Source organism: Xiphophorus maculatus, chromosome 3 (assembly GCF_002775205.1).
Source record: "Xiphophorus maculatus strain JP 163 A chromosome 3, X_maculatus-5.0-male, whole genome shotgun sequence".
Lineage (NCBI taxonomy): Eukaryota > Metazoa > Chordata > Actinopteri > Cyprinodontiformes > Poeciliidae > Xiphophorus > Xiphophorus maculatus.
The window spans coordinates 20,512,913-20,536,065 of record NC_036445.1 but is presented as its reverse complement, the minus strand read 5'-3'; the positions used below and the strand labels follow the sequence as shown (position 1 = coordinate 20,536,065).

General features: G+C 39.1%; 3 protein-coding genes across 24 annotated transcripts in view; 1 reads left to right on the top strand and 2 right to left on the bottom strand.

The window, feature by feature from the left end:
- LOC102223109 (focal adhesion kinase 1-like) overlaps positions 1-5,393 on the top strand; it is a 76,361-nt gene extending 70,968 nt beyond the window's left edge. For 15 of the 22 annotated variants that reach the window (XM_023331013.1, XM_023331001.1, XM_014468577.2 and 12 more), the window contains 6 exons: positions 623-726; positions 921-929; positions 2,541-2,696; positions 2,860-2,940; positions 3,023-3,108; positions 3,511-5,393. In XM_023331013.1, the coding sequence (XP_023186781.1) occupies positions 623-726; positions 921-929; positions 2,541-2,696; positions 2,860-2,940; positions 3,023-3,108; positions 3,511-3,637 (563 nt within the window). In that variant the 3' untranslated portion in view covers positions 3,638-5,393. The remainder of the gene's footprint in view (positions 1-622; positions 727-920; positions 930-2,540; positions 2,697-2,859; positions 2,941-3,022; positions 3,109-3,510) is intronic. The other 7 variants (XM_023331011.1, XM_023331002.1, XM_023331022.1 and 4 more) reach the window with 1 other exon arrangement.
- On the bottom strand, positions 5,003-8,283 carry LOC102217755 (prostate stem cell antigen-like). Its single transcript, XM_005798518.3, has 3 exons — positions 8,040-8,283; positions 6,719-6,835; positions 5,003-5,852 (listed from the first exon to the last, which is right to left on the bottom strand). The coding sequence occupies exons 1-3, from the start codon at positions 8,080-8,082 to the stop codon at positions 5,644-5,646; spliced, it is 369 nt and encodes a 122-aa protein (XP_005798575.1). The 5' UTR covers positions 8,083-8,283; the 3' UTR covers positions 5,003-5,643.
- A 554-nt stretch (positions 8,284-8,837) lies between these two features.
- On the bottom strand, positions 8,838-16,069 carry LOC102217505 (cleft lip and palate transmembrane protein 1-like protein). Its single transcript, XM_023331023.1, has 17 exons — positions 15,398-16,069; positions 14,884-14,975; positions 14,144-14,321; positions 13,927-14,048; positions 13,229-13,307; positions 13,024-13,141; positions 12,827-12,921; positions 12,191-12,275; positions 11,997-12,097; positions 11,866-11,916; positions 11,727-11,777; positions 11,555-11,637; positions 11,248-11,282; positions 11,067-11,122; positions 9,840-9,884; positions 9,592-9,725; positions 8,838-9,448 (listed from the first exon to the last, which is right to left on the bottom strand). Exons 1-17 carry the CDS (start codon positions 15,596-15,598, stop codon positions 9,388-9,390), a joined length of 1,587 nt encoding a protein of 528 aa, XP_023186791.1. The 5' UTR covers positions 15,599-16,069; the 3' UTR covers positions 8,838-9,387.
- Positions 16,070-23,153: the final 7,084 nt, after the last annotated feature.

The following is a 23,153-nucleotide window of genomic DNA, read 5'->3' as shown; positions in this document are numbered from 1 at the left end:
TGGGGTGGCAGCATCATGCTGTGGGCACACTTTTCTGTGACAGAGCTTGACTGTGTTGCTGGGAAGATGGATCAACCTGATTGGTGCAGAAACCCTGTTGAGAGCTACAGTGTGATGGTGTTTCGGTCCAGTCAAAGTCCAAACTGAAATCCAATTGAGATCATGTGACGAGACTTGCAAATTGATGGTCTATAAATCTGACTGAGCAGGACGCTGACCTCTTGCAGTGAAAGGTGGTTCTGCACAGAATTGACACAGGATGGCTCAATACAAATGGACGCCACAGTTTGTTTTTTTTGTAGAAATGATCATTTATTTATCATTTCTCCACCACTTTACAGTTATAAACTACTTTGTATTGTCCATCACATCAAAACTTAACATGTTGATGTTTGTTGTTGTAAAATTACATTTTGCAGCAAGGTTCTGAGGGTATGAATACTTTTGCATGACACTGTATTATCACACAGTTCTGTAACTTCAGTAGCACAGATCTGAAAGCTTTGCTTCAAAATAGTTTCACAGCAGAGTGATAATTCCCTTTTTTGTCACCAGATTTAGATTTGTTCTTGAACTTCTAAGTAACTTTTGTCTTTTTTTCTTTCTTTTTTTTTTTTTGCAGACCATGTGGTTCCCCCCAAAAAGCCTCCTCGACCGGGAGCCCAGAGCCAAGTGGGTAGCCTGGCTTGTCTAAACACTGGAGACAGCTACAACGATGGTGTTAAGGTGCAGAAATAATAACCATAAGAGCATGCGATCTCAACTCTTGTACGACTGTAGCAGCATGCACACATGCAAGATTTAAATATACACATTGCATGTTTTTAATGCTGAAAACTGTTAATATTTTCCTTTTTTATCTTATTATCTTTGGCTGCTCCGTCTCTCCCTTCCTTCTCCTCCTTACTGTTGACCCCTAGCCCTGGCGGGTAAGCTGCACGCTGTCTGTGTGTGTCTACTGTACATCTTGTCTCACTTCTCTCTCTGTTCAGTCACATTCTGTACTATTAACAAATAACATGTGCATTCCATTACTTGCTGTGTGTGTAGTGTAGTAGAGTTTTAGTTGTTTTCCCTCCAAACTAACTGTCATATTTGTGGATTTAACCTAACGAAGTTCTGGTTAAAATACTTCTGTAAGAAATTTACTTTAGCTAACAAAAATCTCGTTTTTCTTTGTCTTTAGAACCTTTCTAGTTGTCAATTAATATTGTTTTTGTCTTGTTTTATTGAGTCTGTCAGAAATGTTGCAAGTTTGACCAAAACTACTTCCACTTTTTACCCATTAAAAAAAAAAAAACTTTTAATGGCCACTTTTTGAACCATTGAGTTTTAGTTTGCCTTTTGGTTGTTTCATATTTTGATTAGCTTTTGTGCTTAACAAAGATTATGATTGCTATTTATAAAATTATTGGTATTAGCTATTGTGGTATTATTGAGTATTTGCATGAAGCAAATAATTCATCTTTTTTTGTGACAACGCTGCATTTCCTTACAGCGGACTGAGAATAACAAAAAATACTTTAAATATTCAGTGGTGAAACACTGAAAACACAAATAAAAAAACCAATCTGTCAAAATAATGTGAAACAAATGCAAGAGCTGCAATACGAATGTCTGTACTGACACAGTGTGACTCAGTATGAAATGTATGGAAATAAATTCTCCGTTTTTATTAAATGTTTGTATTAGCAGGTTGCCAGATACAATAGATGAACTGCATTATCAGCACATTGGAATAAGTTTTTAAGACTGTAGATTTGGTTCAGCGTGTCATCATACAGACCTGATGTGACACTGCCATCTAGTGGCAGAGATAGGGGACTGTGTATAAATACATTTGATACACAGTAGCTCCTCTGTTTATAGTTTTCCAGTTTTTCCTTCTGCATCTCAAACTTACTTTAAAGTTTAGCAGATAGAGACTGTATGTTCTAGATGGCAAAGTTTGATAACTGAATACATTTTGTATTGATTTATGCTTAATTGACATGCTTTATTTTTTTATTTTAACATGTTACCCTGCAGTATTTTAGTTTTTGACTTGCTAACTGAATGTATCTTCAAATTATAAAGGCAATTTCAGGTTCAACAGTATTTCGTAAATTGAGTCTAAAATGTCAAACTAAGCACTAAGATTGCTATTCTTTGGAATCGTTGCAAAAGGAAATAAAGGCACCACTGTTCTCAAACTGCCCTTTAGTAAGAATCTCCATATACAATTCTCCACTCCTTCTTTGACAGGCCTAGCGGTTCCACTAATATAACTGGTCCCTGTTAGTAGAATAAAAACAGTGAAAATGTTGTTTACACTGTTTAAAGACTTTTTATACAGATTATATACCCAACTACTTCTAAAACAGATTCAAAGTATGTATTAAAATATCAAGAACATTATAAAAAAAATTAGAACAACCTAAATAATTTGAAGTGTCTTAGTGTGTTTTGTATAATTTCTTCAGATCACTTTCTTCATATTTCTTCTTTCAGTGAGGCGACCGCTCATTGTTTTTGGTTTTTTTTACCTTGCTCTTGTTTAGCTGCAGCCTCAGGAGATAAGCCCACCCCCCACCGCCAACCTGGACCGCTCCAATGACAAAGTGTACGAGAATGTGACGGGATTGGTCAAAGCTGTGATTGAGATGTCGAGCAAGATTCAGCCGGCTCCTCCAGAAGAATACGTCCCGATGGTTAAGGTAACGGAGCCGCACCCATCCGTTTCACTTTCTGATGGATTTTTGATTCACTTCCTCCATAAAAGCCCATTAGTTCCCACACATCTACATTTTTGAAAGCCCTTTTTTTTTGTTTTTTAATGTTTTTAATATAATCCTAATGAGTCTTCAGATCTGTTCTTAGGATGTGGGTCTGGCTCTGAGGACGTTACTGGCCACAGTCGATGAGACTCTACCTCAACTTCCAGCCAGCACACACAGAGAGGTGCAAACACCAACTGCACTTTCACTAACAGACTGAAAATATAAGTTGTGTCAGATGTTTTAATGCTCTGTGCCTTTAACAGATCGAGATGGCCCAGAAGCTGTTGAACTCTGACCTGGCAGAGCTGATTGGAAAGATGAAGTTAGCCCAACAATATGTGATGACAAGGTAATGCCAGCATAGCATTAATTGAAAACCATTTTCCTTTTAGCAGAGAGGTGCAGTGTGGATTCTTGGCACAGTTTATTGTTCTAACAGGAAATTGTCCTATTCTCTACAAGCTGCAGTACTTTAATGAGTTATTAAATGAATCCTATGATTTTTAGTGAAAATCAACATCAGGTTCAAACTTATGTGGCAAATACTTCTGTTTTATTTAATTGAAGTTGGTGGTACGATTCTTCCCCTCTAGATGAAAAACGGCTGAAATCTGTCCAGAATTTCTGACTTTTATGCTGATGAGGCAACATTGCTTTTCTCCATGTAGACTAAATTATCTGGAAACACATTATCATTAATATTATCATAGATTTCCACCAACAAATACTTTTCTTTTTTTTTTAATCTTAGTCTCCAGCAAGACTACAAGAAGCAGATGCTGACGGCGGCTCACGCTCTCGCCGTTGATGCCAAGAACCTCTTGGACGTCATCGACCAGTCGCGGTTGAGGATGATGGCCCATTCCCGCCCTCACTAGCCCCCTCTACAGGAGACCGAGCGCCTCTACAGTTTCTATTGGAGAACTATAGACTCGTGGATACCTTGTGTGTGTCAGTCCTCAGAGCAGCAGGAGTGGACAATGGCTGCACTCTGGTTCAATCACTTTCCTCAGTCCTACTTTAACCACTGTGACTTTATTTAATAAAAGATCAGAGCAGAAACACTTCCTGAATCAGAGACTTGGCTGCTCCCCTGGCAGAGAAGGTGACCTGAGATGATTTTTAAGCTGGATCTGAAGGTTTATAAAAGCTTATAACGGTATCAAACACTATCATGGGAGAGATTTTTAAGCTTGAGCTGCTGACATCAGGGGGAAGGGCGCGTTGGACTGTGATTAATCTGAAACATATCTCTGTGAAACCAAACAGAGGGAGTGGACTTCAGCCAGCAGCCGTCTGTGAGTGTTTTGTTGAAGTCAATCGGAAGTTTCCGACCTCGGTTTTGAACTTTCCAATCAGCGAAAACAGAAAGCTGGCAGATCAGACCTCAGAGATATTTTCTGCTCTGATTCGGTCCCAGATGTTACTTTATACGGACGTTTTCAACAAGAGAGACGGAGTTTGCTCTGGAACAGCAGCCTGTCGTCTTCTCCTGTGTTTCCTCTGTCTCACCAGCTTTTATTTATAAACTCAAATTACAGAGGAGACAGAGGGAGGAACAGGAATTTACCATTCAGGAGTTCCTGGAGAAACAGCACACTGTCCTCTTCCTTCGCCTCTGTTCGACTGACTCTTTGCTTCTCATCAGTCTTCCTCCGCTCTTCTCTGAGCTGGTTTTAAAGACTCTAAATGTGAAGAATTCAAATCTGTCTGGGTGACACGCCACCACTTCCAGGACACTTTCAGCTTCCCAGTTTAATCTATTCTTTTCTTTTCATTGGCTGGCTGGCTCCATGGTTTTATATGTTGTTTTTGAAGCAGTGATGGTCTTCTTCCTGTAACTTCAATCCCAGGAAAGAGGGATGAGCAAAAATGGTGAAATACGTTAGACTTAACCTATTTATGTAAGTAAGGCATCTACTCCTCTTTACTCCCTCCTGTGATATTTACTCCCACTACAGCTGTTCCTCATGGAAAACCCGCGTTACGCCGTCGTGTTTCCGATCACCCTTTCAGCGACACCAAACCTGCACTTTGCTGGGCCAAACCCACAACCAGAACCTTTGTGAGTTCCTCGTTTCTGTCAGGTGCAACACTTTAAAAATGCCCCTCCTAGCAACAGTCTCACAGGTAAACAAACATAACCACGAGAAAATGCGGACTGGAACCCGTTGCGCTGATCACCTGCAGCGTGACGACAGGAAACATCCTGACCACCGTACTGGTGTAGCATGATATACTGGTAAGGAGAAGAGCATATTTGCACAGCACCTAAAAAGAAAAGAAAAAAAAACACTTGTTTTGATGGATTTAATCCAACTAAACCCAAATGTTCGTCTCATGTTCAACCAGCGATGGAAGGAGATCGAACATCTGGGTCTGATGTGGATTAAAATATTTCAAAACATACGCATATGACAAAAGAAAAAAAGAGAATCATCAGAAACTATTTTATCTCAGTGTTGTTGCGTAATTCTGCTCATGTTGGTATATTGTAAGCTATACTGGTGTGTATCACTGATGAATTGTACAGAACCCGTAATAGTAAACACTGGTTTTTATTTTGTCTTCTTGGCTGAATCTGCCATCTTGTTAAATAGGAGGAAAAATAAAATAATGTTGAGATGAAAATCGGTTGGATTTTGCAGTCAGTGGTCTGATTTTTTTTTTTTTTTATTTCAATCAATTGCAACAATGTGTGTTTTTTGCCATGTTCCCATTTTAATGAATGTCTTTGTCATAAATTAGGCATGAAGGATGTTCCACATTGCAATTTTTACAGCTGTATTTGTAATACATCTTAGAATATATATATATACATAGAATAAATCTTTATAGATTTACAGTATTTACATAATTCTTTTAGACCAGCCTCTGGCTGGCCTCAGTGCGTTAGCAGCAGTAAAACGGCTCCAGTTAGAAGCAGCAGCGCCGTGTGCGAGTGAACAGAGTCCGCCGCGCTCATGTTGCACATGTCGTAGCTGCAGCAGTTGATGGTGTTTCCGTTTCCGTCAGCGTCCACCGAGGCGGTGGAGGCGGCCCCCTTGCATGTGGAGCTGCTGGCGCATTGCTTCACGATGGCTTTCATGTAACCTGAACAACACGTACAGCTGTTACGATACAGTAGCCTTCTGATGCACCCAAATTATGCATATACTATGCAGATTGGTCACATCAAAACCACAAATTTCAATTTATTTAGTTTTGCTTTTGTTTTTATCTCTTTTTTTTTTTTTTGTAATACCACTCAAAAGTCAACTCACCTTCAGAATTTATCTAACCAAAATTGTCCAATTCAGTTCAGATATCTCTCATTTAAACCCAACTGTTCTGTGAATGCCCTTAGAGGTTTATTAGAAAAGATTAGTGAATTAAGATGGTCATGAAGACCAAGGAACACAGCAGACAGGTCCGGGGCGAAATGGAGAAGTTTAAAATGGGGATGGTTTCTCAAACAAACTTTGAAGATCTCACAAAGCTTTGTTTAGTTCATTTGAAGATGGAGAGATTATGGCACAACTGTCAAGACATGGACATCTACCTAAACTGACCAGCTGGGCAAGATGGCCACAGCTTGGGTGGGAAAATCTGTGAAAATCGATGAGATTTTCGCATTTTCACCCAGAAAATGTGTCATGAAGAACGGCCTTGTAGAAGGAAAGCCCTGCTACGGTTTAACACAAGCCATAGCGGAGACATGGCAAATGGTAAAATCAAAACTTTGTGTGGTGGGAAAATTTAACACCACACATTACATCCAGCAGTCAAAATCAAGTGTTCCAGTTAAAATGCGGACCCAAATAAGAATTTGTTGACATCAAAGTCAACCCTACTTTGTGTTTGTGATGTTAATCCCTTTAAAATGTGTTGAAATTTTAGGTCTGTGACACGTGGTGGCGGACAGAAAGTTCAAAGGGTTTGACTAGTTTAGCGAGGTACTGTAAATGTGTGTTTATTACCCAAAGTGTCCACGATGGTCATGCAGGTGTCGAGCGGCTGCTGACACGTCTCGCTCTTCTGGTTGCATTCTTCATTGGTGGTGGAGGATCCGCATGAGTAGCATTGCAGAGACGTTGCTGGACAGAAACCAGAGATAAAGCCAGGTTAATGATGGAATAATAATCCAGGAATGTTGAAAGGCATCACAAGAAACAAAATGGAGAAGCTGCTAGTGGAGTCATAAAGCATTTTTTTTAAGTGATTCCATGTTTTTTTTAAGTTGGAGGAGATTTTCATTTATTTTCATTCATTTTTATTTTACTATTCAGCAAAAGGAAAGGGTAAAGTAATTCCCCACTTTTTCTGTCCTGTATCTGCAAATCTTGGTTTCTGTTTTCTAGATGAAAGTCTTCTTGACCTCAGGTTTGATATTTAAACAAGACGGTTAAAGAAAATTCCTTGAAAACATTGACAGCAATGCTGAAACTGGTCAGGCCGGCTGGTTTAATGAGCAGTTTCGGTGCTGTTCGTAGTTCTGCTTGCCTCGAGTGTTATCAGATTCAAGCATTTAATCCTAATATTTAAACAAAATCGGTTCAAACTCAAACTGGAGTTACATCCTCTTGAATAAGAGAAAAGTTAAATTCTGAATCTAATGACTGGACATTGAAGAGTTGCACGTGGAGTTTGGACACTTCACGTTGTCCATTCACTGTGTCTGGTTTGACAGCTCTCCAGCTGACAAACCAGATTATGTAAAAAGCTGTAAACAAATCCTGAGTCATTCCTGATTCCTTTATGCTTTGTTTCCAAGAAGCCAGTCTCCCGTCAAGTTATTTAAAGAGACTTTGTTCAATAGTTCCCCTGGCTTTCTGAAGATCTTTCCAAGTTTTTCCATTGGCTGAATTTATTTTATTGTATAAATTTTCCACAGATGAACTTTATCTTCCTTTAAAAACAGCTTGGTTCTGTCCACAGCAAAATAAATTGTTCAAAAGTTGCATCTTTAAGTAAAGAAACATGAAGCAACACCTTGTGGTATTCAATGTAGGCATTTTTCAGGTCCTAAAAAGCATGAAAAACATTAAGAATATTTTCCTTAAATCAATCCAATCTGAGAATGAACAGAAACATGAAAATTTAAATGATGAAAAATCCCAGTGAAGAAAAAGAGAAGTCCGGGCTGCTGGTAGCTAATCTCAACCTGCGTTTTACAGTAAATTATGTGCAACAAACTTCACAGTTGTCATTGAGGATTATTTCTCACTCCTGCTCATAAACTACTTGTCTTAACCTATTTTTACTTTGTGCATAAAAGTCAATTAAATTCAGCAGACATACCTGGAGAGAAGAGGAAGAAGAGGATCACAAAGCTAAGTAACATTTTCTGGTGTTAAAGTTTGCAGTCTGCAGTCAAACTTGTTGTGTTCAGCTCCTTGTGTGTGTGCGGGTGTGTGTGTGTTTGTGTAGTTTCAGTTGTTTGCTTTAAACCAAGCAGCTGAAGCAGATCCTCCCACACCAGCCACCATGGTGGCATCAAGCCAAAGGTTGCCTCTTTGTGAAGACATTCCTCGATGTTGGCTGTGGTTTCATAGATACTTGCCTTTTATTCATCCAGCTGCCAGTCAGAGGAGATTATTGTTGTTGTCCGACTTTCCTTTCTGCAATTCAAGAGCGCCTAAGGGTAAACATTCAAATCAGGAGTGAAAACTTTTGGCATTATTTGAAGGTGACATCTAATAGTGATACCTTTTATTACATTTTAAGTAATCACATAACTTTTCAATGACTTGAGTTATTAAGCTATTGAGATTTAACAGCTCTTGTGATTATATTGTTCTTTTAGCAGGCTCATCTCTCATTCATGTCTCCTGCTTATTTTGCTAAACAGATTAGCAGTTACAGTCGCCGTACTGCAGACATGCACAACACACATGAGTGATGTCATGCAGATATTCATTTGTTTAACATGTAAACAAACCAAGAAACCAGTCGGACAATTTCCTGCCTTCCCACACAGGCGTGCACATTCCCTCTCGTTCTGTTACATAATCAGGCCCAGAGGTTTTTGTTCCTTTGTAGCTTTTCCCCAAGCTGAGGAAAATAGCAAAAAAAATTATTCAGCTAAAGCAAACAAGGTCAAACTTTAACATAATTTATTGGGATTTTACGTGACAGAATAATACAAACGCAAGTGCTTCCTCATCAAGAAAGGAAACGATGACAAATGATACCTGGTTCTTACTAAACTTTGAGAAGTCCAGAGTGGATCAGTTTATGAGATTATTAATTAAGTTGGAAACCAAAGGTGATTGTTTAAATAATACTTGATCTGTTACAACACCACAGCAAAATCAAGAACGCTACAGGAGGTGAACCGATGCCATCGATGGAGCTGGAGGGTAACCAAGGATAAAACCTCTCTACATGACTGTGTTCACTCTTTTCAGCAGTAAAAAGAGTGAACACAGAAGTTTAACTAAAAAAACTAAAAGCATCAGCTCTGCAGATACAGACGTTGAGAGCTAGAAGCAAAAACCGCAGGTCTCAGATCAGTCTGCCTCCACCAGGCAGAGGTTCCTTTCTTGTTCCCGTCTCTGAGGTCGATCGGTCCCAGCTGAACGGAGATAGATGAGCCGACTGCGGCGTTGGCCACTGGCTCTTCAACGTGTCCGCTTGTCCTTCTCATTCACTGCGTCTTCACTTTCTTAGAAACACTCTCTCTTCTCTTAGGAACTGAAGAGTAACGTCTGGTGAAAATGACACAGGCCAGCGGGAAATCATTACACAATAATCCATTCTTAAAAAAAATGTCTTTCATCATATGCAGTTCTAGTTTCTGGTTCTTCCACAGTTTCCTCTCTGTGTTTGTGCTGAGCCACGTCAGGGTTACCTTCGCTGGAAGAGGTACAGGAGGAAGAGGAGCTCGTCTCTGAAGCAGGACAGCTGATGCGAGGAGGTGAAAGGAACAGATGAGGAGAAGGAGGAAGCGCAGCCGCACAGATCTGAAATCAGTGTGTTCGCCCCCTGGTGAGGAAAGCAGATTATTTATAGCTTCTGAAAAGTTGAATTTCAAATTTGCATCATTTTGACCTTGGTAGCCAGCATGTTTTAGTAATAGGAAATGAGGGAGGTGCTCACTCTGTACATCAACACTGCCCCCTGCATGTGGCTCACAGACTTCAACTGTTAGACAGCAAGACATAAAAATATATATATGTTAGTCTTCACTTTTTTACAGTAGTTTACAGTACCTTGCTGAAGTATTCATACCTCTTGATTTTTTTTTTCACTTTCTACCATTTTACAACCACAGACTTTGGTGTATTTTACTGGAATTATTTTGTGACAAACAACCACAAACGAGAGCACACCTATGAAGTGAAATTGACATTTTTTAAAGTTTTGTTTTGTTGTGTTTTGGGGGGGGGGGAGGTATGCTACAAATAAGAAGTTAAATACTGTAGACTTACAGTTTCATTAAACCTAAATGAAATCTAATGCAAACCAACTGCCTAACTGGTAAATGGAGTCACCATGCAAGCAATTTACTTTCAGTATAAATCCAGCAGTTGTGAGTAGGTCTCAGGGTTCTGCTAGAGAATATTAGAGGAAATTACATCACAAAAAACCAAGAATCACAGCAGATAGCCCAGGTATAAGGCTGTGGAGAAGTTTAAGGGTTAGGATAAAAAAAGAATATCCTAAGCTTTAGAAATCTAACAGAGCAATTAGAACTGATGTTCTGATCAGATGCAGATGCATTCATTTTGTCCATAAACCAAACAGAATGTGTGAATGAAAATCAACACGGTAAATTACCTTTAAAACACTATACACAATGTGAAACTTGCTGGTAGCAGTATCATGGTGTGGGGATGCTTTTCATCATCTCCTGCTGATGAAAAGCATCCCCACTTTCCAGTAGGAAAACTGGTCAGAGGTGATTAATGTGTTACAATGATCAACGTGAGGTCCTAAATATTATCTGCGTCGAGACTTAAAAATTGTTGTTCACTCTGTCCAATCTGAGATTGCTTGAGTTGTTTTGCAAAGACAAATGTGCAAACGGTTTATAAAGCTGGTAGACATCTCTTCTGCAAAGCATGCCCTTCACTCAGGCCGGCTGAATACAAATCCAAACTTTTAATAGTAATTTTTTCTTCTACTTACTAAGAGGAGGGTTTAATCACATAAAATCCCAAGAAAACAAGTTTGAGGTTGTAAAGCGGTAAGAAATTCAAGAAGTGTGAATTCTTATGCAAAGTACTGCAAAACATCAGAATCATTTAGTCACAATTTTGCTGCATGATTTCTGCTAACGAGGAAATTGAGAATGTGACTTCAACTGATTCTGGTTTATCAGACCTTGTCGTTGATGAAGAGCTGAGGAGCCATAGATAAGAAGCCGAGTGCATACACACCTGGGGAAAATACAGACATAAGATATGATCTACACAACACATCTGATGCACAATACGTGCATCTAGAAAACACGCCAGATCTGACTGGGAGGAGCCAGTCTGTGGACAAATGTAAAGAAACTCACCAGTGACCAGGGTGTTGACCAGCCAAGAATAGTAACTGCCAACGTAACACAGTTTACAGTCAATATAATGATCACTCGTTGTTCCTCAGACTTGTACAACAAATGTAGTCTGTTTGCTAAAACAAACCTATTTCCACCAATTTTTCAATTTTGATTTTAACCTGACTTCTCAATTTGCTTCATCGCTAAACAAACGAGCCCGAAGGAAAGAAATCTATCCGAGAGCCGGAATGACGCATTTAAATGTTTTCTGATAAGAGGCCTTACACTTATAAATCGAAGCAGAGGAATCTCTGAATGAGCTCACTTCTTTTGGCGTATGTAGCCCAGAGAGAAAACGGCTCCGCTGATGCACAGAGGATACACCAAGTAGGACAAGTATCTGGAGGCCTGCAGGGGGGAAAAGCACAAAGCACTGAAATCAAACAAAGCTTGAGGCACAACATTAACTCTGAGCTCAGAGAGACTATTTAAACCACCTGCGTGTCGTACTCCACCGTCTTTCGCTCCTCTTCATCCAGCTTGTTTGTCTGCGATGAGATAAGAGGCGGCTTGGAGCTTTCGAAGGCTCAAAACAGTTATACGTGAAATATTATTTAGCTAAAACAGCACGCTTACATGACACCTCCTGCTTATCTGGATTTTAAACACTTTAAACACCTTCCACACCTGGTGGGAGGAAGGATTATTGAGTTCAGGATGCTTTACTTTGATTTAACTATTTTTAGTTTGAAGGACATGGCGAGTACCTCTACACACGCTCCCAGTCCGACAGGAAGGAGCACCAGCAGACTGGTCTCCTCCAGCAGATGGAGGAAAATCAGCAAAGTGCCGAGACAGCGCCATAAAACTGGAAATGGAACAGAGGAAACGATGCGGCCGTTCATTTGCAGTCGATGTTTGGTCAAATTGTTTCTAATATGGAAAAGAAGATAAAAATGACCTGACTTCCTCGACATTCCCACCATGCTCTTCTTTTTCGCCCACGAGCATATGTCATTTTTCAGAGCCAGAAATTCACAAATGAGCTGCAAATTATAAAGTTATCGCTATGAATTAAAATGGGTATACTTTTAATACATTTGGATGTTGCATTTATTTAGAACATGTAAGAGTTAAAACACTAATCCTCAGAAGTATCTATCAATACCTTTTAAAAATATTTATACCTCTTAAACATTTTCCCTTTTTGTCATATTTACTACCACAAACCTTGACGTATTTTGTTGGGATTTCATGCAGTAGGCCAAGAAAAAGTCAGAGAAATGTGAAGTTGAAGGAAAGTAAATATTTTCCAGTAATTCTCAACACTATGATGTGGATGTGTATAACAAGTCATAAGCAAACTAATCTGCTGCTGAATATAAACGCCTGCCGCACTTTTCAGATTTTGCTTATCGAAAGATTTTGGAAATCTCTCAGCTTCTCAGTCACACACTACATTGTGCTGGTCCATCACCTAAAATCACAGTAACAATAACACTAAGTTTACTGTGACAGGATTTAATTTGAACAAGTTCAAAGTGCATGAAGCATTCTGTCAAAAGCATTCTTTTCCACTTATGTTGTGTGCTCTTACTTGTAGAGATGTGATGAGTGCAGTCAGCACTAGCAGGTAAACGTTGGATCCTATTAAAGTCTCTTTAATCTCATCAATATTCTCCTCAGTGAAACCTACAGAGAGATGCAGAACAATTTATTACACTGAAATGATTTCAGGCTCATCAACAGCCTCATTTCATATCTTATGAAAACACAACTTCCACCCCGGCTCACCAAACTGTCTGAGGGAATAAACTATGTCATGCAGGTGGATCCAAAACCTGAACGTCCTCAGAGAGATTCCTTCGTAGGACACAGTTAGAGGGAGCTGCATGCTGCTGCCGTTGATCTCCTGTCAGAACAAGGGTGTGGAATCGGTCTGACCTGAAAACACCAACAGGCATGATCCTATAAGAATCTGTGTGGGTCGCCGTCCTACCATGAGGTCTTTGACTCTGCAGCTGAGCTCATTGACCAGCAGCAGGGGCAGATAAGTCATCCGTCTGCCCTCCTGGGATCTGCAAGCAGAGAAGAAGAGAAAGAAGAACGGTTCTAAGAAGGTGTGAAAGGCTCAAAATATTTTATACATGAGCTGAAAAATTATTTGGGTTAGTATGTTCTATTTCTTCAAAAAAAAAAACATTTTGTTATCTCTGTTTATGGATCTATACCTTTACTAATTCTAGGATTTCTGTGTTCGTCTGCAGACGTCTTGTTATTGGTCTCTTGTTATTGGTCGTTTCCTGTTCAGTATTAATGTTTTATAGCCTGTTCTTTCATCCCTGGTTGCTTTTTTTGATCAAATTGTTTCCCTAATGTCCTTTGTCTCACTATTCTAGTTCTTTTGTGTCATGGCTTAGCTTGTGTCTCTTGTTTTGTTTCTCTAAACTACATTTTTATGCCACCTGTCTTTCTGCATGTTTGTGCCTAAATGAAATCTTGAAATACAGTTTTGCTCCTTCCATCCAATAAATGATGATTATGTGTTTCTTTAAGACTTATTGGTTTCCAGAGCTGAATGAAAACTCAATGTTCATGATTTATTTATTAACAACAGAAGCTTCATTTTTGATGCCCCGGTTTTTCCATCACTGCAGTAACCAGTACGTGCGGCAGCAGTGAATCCTGCTCACTTACAATCTCATGTATCGTCGCACGTCACTGGGAAGCCCCGCCTTGCTGAAGATGAACTCCTCTGACATCACAGTGATGGACAGGTGCGGTCTCCAGTGCGATACAGGCCTTTGAGATTCACGCTTCTGGTGGAAACACAAAGACATCTGATTTCTGGCAAAGCCACGGTGACATAAGGTTGAACTGGGACACGGTATTAGACTCTACCACCAGGAGGTACCTTCCTTGAGGCCTTCTGGCCTTTTGTGCTTGGAGGAGTTATGTATGTGGTAAGCTGAGCAGCGTAGTGGACTTCTCTCCGGTCCTCCAAGGGTGAAACACCGGCTTTGTGAACATAAACAACTGCGTACAGAGAGCCATTATTCTGAGTCTCCTCTGGCAGTGAGACGCTCACCTGTCTGGAGAAACATGGAGACATTTTGCTGTTTGTGGGACATAGATCTTTTTTAACTAATATTTTTTTTAAAAACATGATTTTGTATACAAAGTTCAAAATGATGGGTTAAAGTATTTACACCCCTTGAAAATTTTCATCTCTCGAGTGTTTACTTCAGTGTCTTTCATTTTGCTCTTATTTATATGATTGAAACTGAAACAAAGTAGCGTTTTTGATTTTTTTTACTAAGAAAATCCTCTGTTCTGTAGTATGAATTTATAATGAGCCCCTTTACTGTAATAACCCAAAATAAAATCCAGTGTAACGGGACAGGCTTGGCTGTTAAAAGGCTGAAAAAGGGGGGTTCACTAAAATATTCGCACAAAGCTGAAAACAATTGTAAGATTTTAATTTGTACAAAATGTTGAAACCATGCATCCTTTTCCTTCCACTTCACAAATATATACCACTTTGTGTTAGTTTATTTATTTACATACAACCCCAATAAAGGATACTGAAATCTGCGGTTTACAACATATTGTAAAACATTATGTGGATATGAAACTATGTTGTGTCAAACCCACCTCTCAAACGTAGAGTGAGGGTCAAAGAGGTCTACCCTTAGAGCGAGGGTCAGTTGGCTGTTATCTGGCACAAGGCAGGTAAAGACACTCATCTAAACAAAAGGGCACATAGTGAAAAAAAACATGATTCAACACTAAACAAAAGCAAGACTCCTTTGAACCAAAAACATAGAAATATAACTATCATGCGTGCTGAATTCAGACTGATTATTCTACGGAGAAACATTTTTCTGTACAGTGCAAATACCTTTACACATTTTGTGGTTCAAAGCTAAATGTAATCTATTATAGATAGATAACATTACTTAGTTTTTTTTTTTATTTCAACTTAATTATGTCTGATAAACAGAGGAAGCTAAGTGTCTAATTTTCATGAAGAAGAGCTTTATGCAGAGAAATGTTACATAAGTAGATAACTAGTATTGTGTGTTGCGCTAAAAGAAATCTGCTTGATTTTCATATATTTTCCATCATGATTTGATCAATTAAGAATAAAAAAACAGCCTGTACTAACCTGCAGTCTGGGTTTGGCAGCCAGGTAGGAAGAAATGCAGGGCTCTCCCCTGCCTCCATCGCAGGGTTTGGTGTTGAGGAAGCCGTACAGCAGCCAGGCGGTGTGCAGCATATACACCACGAACACTCCCAGCAGCAGCTTAGCGACGGAGCTCCTCTTGCCTCCGCTGTCTGCAGGTTTGGAGTAACAGGATGGGAACATAGTGGAAACAATGGTATTTGACACCAAGAGAAAAGGGCGCAAAGTGTCACGGCGTCAAAAAACACAATCCGCACGACTTCCTCCCGACTCGCAGCATCCTTCCGGTTAGGTCTGCATCCAGCTGACCTGGGGATGCTGGTGCTTCGCGCCTGCGCACACGCTCCTTTAACAAGTCGAATCTGAGAGAAACGCTCGTAAACACACAAGTAAATTGGTCAATTTAATTTATGCGACATTTTCCCCTCCCCGGATGTAGCTAACCTTTATTTCTTCCTGAATAGGATCGCCACCCATCCCGTAAAATACGGAGTCGTCCCATATTTGGCCGTTAAATGTGCGTCCCGTATTGAACCGATACATAACTGTCCGATAGACACGCCTATAATACACACATCAACACTAAGTTTAACAATAATGGCCAAAATAATACACAAGAAACATTAAGGTCAGCTAAAGCAGTGGTCCCCAACCACCGGTCCGCGAACCATTTGGTACCGGGCCGCGCAAGAAATAATGAACTACTTCCGGATCTTTTATTTTGAAAATCCTAAACCGGATTTTACCGGTTACGTCTTGCGCGTCAAAATTGAGTAACAAAACAACATCGAAACCGGAAATTCCACACAGACTGTTTTGCGCTCTGCTGTGGTAAGTCATCAAATCCGGTTCTCCTGTGACTAGTATTTGTGGTTTTGTTTGGGGACTAAATTGGAGTTTTGTTGCGGTACACAGAGTGACTAGTGGACCAGTAGGGGAGGCTAACTGCGCTGTTTGTGTCAACTACTCATTACAGGTAAAAATGTCAGTATTTTAATGTGTCAGTTATGTTAGCCAGTTTGTCAGTTATGTTTGTCTGTTGTATTAGCCAGTTTGTCAGTTATGTTTATTAGCTGTTTCCATGACGACGACATGGCCAGCTTTGTTTTTCTGTGAAGCACCAGAGGGCGCTATTTAGTAACTTAATAATTATTTTTTGATTGCTGTCAGTATTTATTTTTCTAAATTATTTCATTTATAAAAGAAAGACCAAATTGTATAAAATTCATTTAAAGATGTATCATTTATCGAAACCACTATATGATCACATGTCAGAGAAAAATATGTTACGCGCTTACGGCGGTCAGCAAAAAGCAAAACCTCCCCCATCACCCACTCACTAAAGCCAAAAGGTGAGCAACAGCTGATCTACAATCACTAATAACACCACGTGATCCCGCACTGCACCTATCCACAACACAGACTGTTTTGCGCTCTGCTGTGAGTGACTAGTGGACCAGTAGGGGAGGCTAACTGCGCTGTTTGTGTCAACTACTCATTACAGATAAAAAATTAAACAACTTAAAATCCAACCAACTGTCCTCTGTGTCTGCATGATGGGACGGGTATAGGAGAAGCTGTTACATAAGTATGAATTTTATTTAATATAATTATACTTTAAATAAGCTAGTAGAATATTTGTTTTTTGTTTTTACAAAAGACAGAGTGACTAAATAATCGCAGATAATATACATTCAAAGACTGTATAAAAAAATACTCTGATGAAGAATTAAATATCTATTTCTATATAGCAACATCATATATCTATATCACATATCCTGACTATTAAAAGTTTAGTCAAATGACACATATTGCCGTCAGCTAAAACAATAACCTGCTATTACAGGCCCAGCCTTTCCCGAGGGGGCAGTAGAGAGCAACGTGCAGGTGGTGGGAGGAAGAAGAAGAGCGAGAAAAGTGTCCGGTTGTTGTGAGGAGCTCAGTGTGTTAGTTTCAGGGAAGCTAGCTGTCCAGTACGTTGTACTTGTTCATCCTGCCAAAAGAGGAACAAAGTTCGTAAAGCATTCATCGGCCTCCTCCTTGTTTTTGCCCGCCAGCGGAGCGGAACCGATACGAGCTTGTTTACCAGAGACACGTGACCACATATCCACCTCCTTTTCATACAGGCCTTTAAATAAAGACCCGGACTAAAAATTCTCTTTTTATCCTGCATAGCGATGCTCGTCCATTTTAGAAAGGATAACCTATCTTTAATGGCTTTTGGATTTAGAAGCATTTACCTGCAAGACAAAGAAAATGATTAGTGACCAAATGATCGCAGAAGGCCTACATTCAAAGACTCTGCTTCAGGCGGTCATTGACGTTAATCTGTGACGTGTGATTCGGGGTTTGAGTTTGCTGTATTCTTTTCTCTTGCTTTTAAGTCTTAAAGTTTAATTATTTTCAAAGCGACGCATCTCAGTTAAAATAAGTCATTAACAGCTTATACGCTACATAAGTATGTATTTTATATGATGTAATTATACAAGCTAGTAGAATATTTTGTTTTCAGTTTTTACAAATATTGACGTGACAACGAAAAGACAAGGTGACTAAATTATCACAGATAACACATTCAAAGACTGTATAAAAAATACTGTGATGAAGATTTAAATATCCATTTCTATATAGCAGCATCATAAATCTATATCAAATGTTACGTGACTATTGAAGTTTAGTCACATGATACAGATTGCCGTTGTTTGAAACCAATAATCTCCTGAGCCAATCAGAGTCCACATATCCTCCTCCTTACAGGTCTTTAAATAAAGACCCGGACCAAAAATTCTCTTTTTATCCTGCATAGCGATGCTCGTCCATTTTAGAAAGGATAACCTATCTTTAATGGCTTTTGTATTTAGAAGCATTTACCTGCAAGACAAAGAAAATGATTAGTGACCAAATGATCGCAGAAGGCCTACATTCAAAGACTCTGCTTCAGGCGGTCATTGACGTCAAAGTGTGACGTGTGCTTCCGGGTTTCAGTTACCTGAATGCGTTCCTCTTCCTTTTTAGTCTTAAGGTTTAATTATTTTGACGGTCATTGACGTCAAAGTGTGACGTGTGCTTCCGGGTTTCAGTTACCTGAATGCGTTCCTCTTCCTTTTTAGTCTTAAGGTTTAATTATTTTGACGGTCATTGACGTCAATGTGTGACGTGTGCTTCCGGGTTTGAGTTACCTGAATGCGTTCCTCTTCCTTTTTAGTCTTAAGGTTTAATTATTTTGACGGTCATTGACGTCAATGTGTGACGTGTGATTCGCGGTTTGAGTTTGCTGTATTCTTTCCTCTTCCTTTTTAGTCTTAAAGTGTAATAATTTTCAAAGCGAAGCATCTCAGTTAAAACAAGTCATTAACTGCTTATACAGTACATAAGTATGAATTTTATTTAATATAATTATACTTTAAATAAGCTAGTAGAATATTTAGTTTTTTGTTTTTACAAAAGACAGAGTGACTAAATAATCGCAGATAATATACATTCAAAGACTGTATAAAAAAATACTCTGATGAAGAATTAAATATCTATTTCTATATAGCAACATCATATATCTATATCACATATCCTGACTATTAAAAGTTTAGTCAAATGACACATATTGCCGTCAGCTAAAACAATAACCTGCTATTACAGGCCCAGCCTTTCCCGAGGGGGCAGTAGAGAGCAACGTGCAGGTGGTGGGAGGAAGAAGAAGAGCGAGAAAAGTGTCCGGTTGTTGTGAGGAGCTCAGTGTGTTAGTTTCAGGGAAGCTAGCTGTCCAGTACGTTGTACTTGTTCATCCTGCCAAAAGAGGAACAAAGTTCGTAAAGCATTCATCGGCCTCCTCCTTGTTTTTGCCCGCCAGCGGAGCGGAACCGATACGAGCTTGTTTACCAGAGACACGTGACCACATATCCACCTCCTTTTCATACAGGCCTTTAAATAAAGACCCGGACTAAAAATTCTCTTTTTATCCTGCATAGCGATGCTCGTCCATTTTAGAAAGGATAACCTATCTTTAATGGCTTTTGGATTTAGAAGCATTTACCTGCAAGACAAAGAAAATGATTAGTGACCAAATGATCGCAGAAGGCCTACATTCAAAGACTCTGCTTCAGGCGGTCATTGACGTTAATCTGTGACGTGTGATTCGGGGTTTGAGTTTGCTGTATTCTTTTCTCTTGCTTTTAAGTCTTAAAGTTTAATTATTTTCAAAGCGACGCATCTCAGTTAAAATAAGTCATTAACAGCTTATACGCTACATAAGTATGTATTTTATATGATGTAATTATACAAGCTAGTAGAATATTTTGTTTTCAGTTTTTACAAATATTGACGTGACAACGAAAAGACAAGGTGACTAAATTATCACAGATAACACATTCAAAGACTGTATAAAAAATACTGTGATGAAGATTTAAATATCCATTTCTATATAGCAGCATCATAAATCTATATCAAATGTTACGTGACTATTGAAGTTTAGTCACATGACACAGATTGCCGTTGTTTGAAACCAATAATCTCCTGAGCCAATCAGAGTCCACATATCCTCCTCCTTACAGGTCTTTAAATAAAGACCCGGACCAAAAATTCTCTTTTTATCCTGCATAGCGATGCTCGTCCATTTTAGAAAGGATAACCTATCTTTAATGGCTTTTGTATTTAGAAGCATTTACCTGCAAGACAAAGAAAATGATTAGTGACCAAATGATCGCAGAAGGCCTACATTCAAAGACTCTGCTTCAGGCGGTCATTGACGTCAAAGTGTGACGTGTGCTTCCGGGTTTCAGTTACCTGAATGCGTTCCTCTTCCTTTTTAGTCTTAAGGTTTAATTATTTTGACGGTCATTGACGTCAAAGTGTGACGTGTGCTTCCGGGTTTCAGTTACCTGAATGCGTTCCTCTTCCTTTTTAGTCTTAAGGTTTAATTATTTTGACGGTCATTGACGTCAATGTGTGACGTGTGCTTCCGGGTTTGAGTTACCTGAATGCGTTCCTCTTCCTTTTTAGTCTTAAGGTTTAATTATTTTGACGGTCATTGACGTCAATGTGTGACGTGTGATTCGCGGTTTGAGTTTTCTGTATTCTTTCCTCTTCCTTTTTAGTCTTAAAGTGTAATAATTTTCAAAGCGAAGCATCTCAGTTAAAACAAGTCATTAACTGCTTACACAGTACATAAGTATGAATTTTATTTAATATAATTATACTTTAAATAAGCTAGTAGAATATTTAGTTTTTTGTTTTTACAAAAGACAGAGTGACTAAATAATCGCAGATAATATACATTCAAAGACTGTATAAAAAAATACTCTGATGAAGAATTAAATATCTATTTCTATATAGCAACATCATATATCTATATCACATATCCTGACTATTAAAAGTTTAGTCAAATGACACATATTGCCGTCAGCTAAAACAATAACCTGCTATTACAGGCCCAGCCTTTCCCGAGGGGGCAGTAGAGAGCAACGTGCAGGTGGTGGGAGGAAGAAGAAGAGCGAGAAAAGTGTCCGGTTGTTGTGAGGAGCTCAGTGTGTTAGTTTCAGGGAAGCTAGCTGTCCAGTACGTTGTACTTGTTCATCCTGCCAAAAGAGGAACAAAGTTCGTAAAGCATTCATCGGCCTCCTCCTTGTTTTTGCCCGCCAGCGGAGCGGAACCGATACGAGCTTGTTTACCAGAGACACGTGACCACATATCCACCTCCTTTTCATACAGGCCTTTAAATAAAGACCCGGACTAAAAATTCTCTTTTTATCCTGCATAGCGATGCTCGTCCATTTTAGAAAGGATAACCTATCTTTAATGGCTTTTGTATTTAGAAGCATTTACCTGCAAGACAAAGAAAATGATTAGTGACCAAATGATCGCAGAAGGCCTACATTCAAAGACTCTGCTTCAGGCGGTCATTGACGTTAATCTGTGACGTGTGATTCGGGGTTTGAGTTTGCTGTATTCTTTTCTCTTGCTTTTAAGTCTTAAAGTTTAATTATTTTCAAAGCGACGCATCTCAGTTAAAATAAGTCATTAACAGCTTATACGCTACATAAGTATGTATTTTATATGATGTAATTATACAAGCTAGTAGAATATTTTGTTTTCAGTTTTTACAAATATTGACGTGACAACGAAAAGACAAGGTGACTAAATTATCACAGATAACACATTCAAAGACTGTATAAAAAATACTGTGATGAAGATTTAAATATCCATTTCTATATAGCAGCATCATAAATCTATATCAAATGTTACGTGACTATTGAAGTTTAGTCACATGACACAGATTGCCGTTGTTTGAAACCAATAATCTCCTGAGCCAATCAGAGTCCACATATCCTCCTCCTTACAGGTCTTTAAATAAAGACCCGGACCAAAAATTCTCTTTTTATCCTGCATAGCGATGCTCGTCCATTTTAGAAAGGATAACCTATCTTTAATGGCTTTTGTATTTAGAAGCATTTACCTGCAAGACAAAGAAAATGATTAGTGACCAAATGATCGCAGAAGGCCTACATTCAAAGACTCTGCTTCAGGCGGTCATTGACGTCAAAGTGTGACGTGTGCTTCCGGGTTTCAGTTACCTGAATGCGTTCCTCTTCCTTTTTAGTCTTAAGGTTTAATTATTTTGACGGTCATTGACGTCAAAGTGTGACGTGTGCTTCCGGGTTTCAGTTACCTGAATGCGTTCCTCTTCCTTTTTAGTCTTAAGGTTTAATTATTTTGACGGTCATTGACGTCAATGTGTGACGTGTGCTTCCGGGTTTGAGTTACCTGAATGCGTTCCTCTTCCTTTTTAGTCTTAAGGTTTAATTATTTTGACGGTCATTGACGTCAATGTGTGACGTGTGATTCGCGGTTTGAGTTTGCTGTATTCTTTCCTCTTCCTTTTTAGTCTTAAAGTGTAATAATTTTCAAAGCGAAGCATCTCAGTTAAAACAAGTCATTAACTGCTTATACAGTACATAAGTATGAATTTTATTTAATATAATTATACTTTAAATAAGCTAGTAGAATATTTAGTTTTTTGTTTTTACAAAAGACAGAGTGACTAAATAATCGCAGATAATATACATTCAAAGACTGTATAAAAAAATACTCTGATGAAGAATTAAATATCTATTTCTATATAGCAACATCATATATCTATATCACATATCCTGACTATTAAAAGTTTAGTCAAATGACACATATTGCCGTCAGCTAAAACAATAACCTGCTATTACAGGCCCAGCCTTTCCCGAGGGGGCAGTAGAGAGCAACGTGCAGGTGGTGGGAGGAAGAAGAAGAGCGAGAAAAGTGTCCGGTTGTTGTGAGGAGCTCAGTGTGTTAGTTTCAGGGAAGCTAGCTGTCCAGTACGTTGTACTTGTTCATCCTGCCAAAAGAGGAACAAAGTTCGTAAAGCATTCATCGGCCTCCTCCTTGTTTTTGCCCGCCAGCGGAGCGGAACCGATACGAGCTTGTTTACCAGAGACACGTGACCACATATCCACCTCCTTTTCATACAGGCCTTTAAATAAAGACCCGGACTAAAAATTCTCTTTTTATCCTGCATAGCGATGCTCGTCCATTTTAGAAAGGATAACCTATCTTTAATGGCTTTTGGATTTAGAAGCATTTACCTGCAAGACAAAGAAAATGATTAGTGACCAAATGATCGCAGAAGGCCTACATTCAAAGACTCTGCTTCAGGCGGTCATTGACGTTAATCTGTGACGTGTGATTCGGGGTTTGAGTTTGCTGTATTCTTTTCTCTTGC

Coding starts and splice junctions, on each gene's coding strand:
- LOC102217755 (XM_005798518.3), bottom strand. CDS start 8,082: ATGTTACTTAGCTTTGTGATCCTCTTCTTCCTCTTCTCTCCAG. Junction 6,836..8,039: donor CTTCTTCCTCTTCTCTCCAG/GTATGTCTGCTG, acceptor GTTTCTGTCCAG/CAACGTCTCTGCAATGCTAC. Junction 5,853..6,718: donor GACCATCGTGGACACTTTGG/GTAATAAACACA, acceptor CGTGTTGTTCAG/GTTACATGAAAGCCATCGTG.
- LOC102217505 (XM_023331023.1), bottom strand. CDS start 15,598: ATGTTCCCATCCTGTTACTCCAAACCTGCAGACAGCGGAGGCAAGAGG. Junction 13,308..13,926: donor GTGCGACGATACATGAGATT/GTAAGTGAGCAG, acceptor CTCTGCTTGCAG/ATCCCAGGAGGGCAGACGGA. Junction 11,917..11,996: donor GACTGGGAGCGTGTGTAGAG/GTACTCGCCATG, acceptor TCCTCCCACCAG/GTGTGGAAGGTGTTTAAAGT.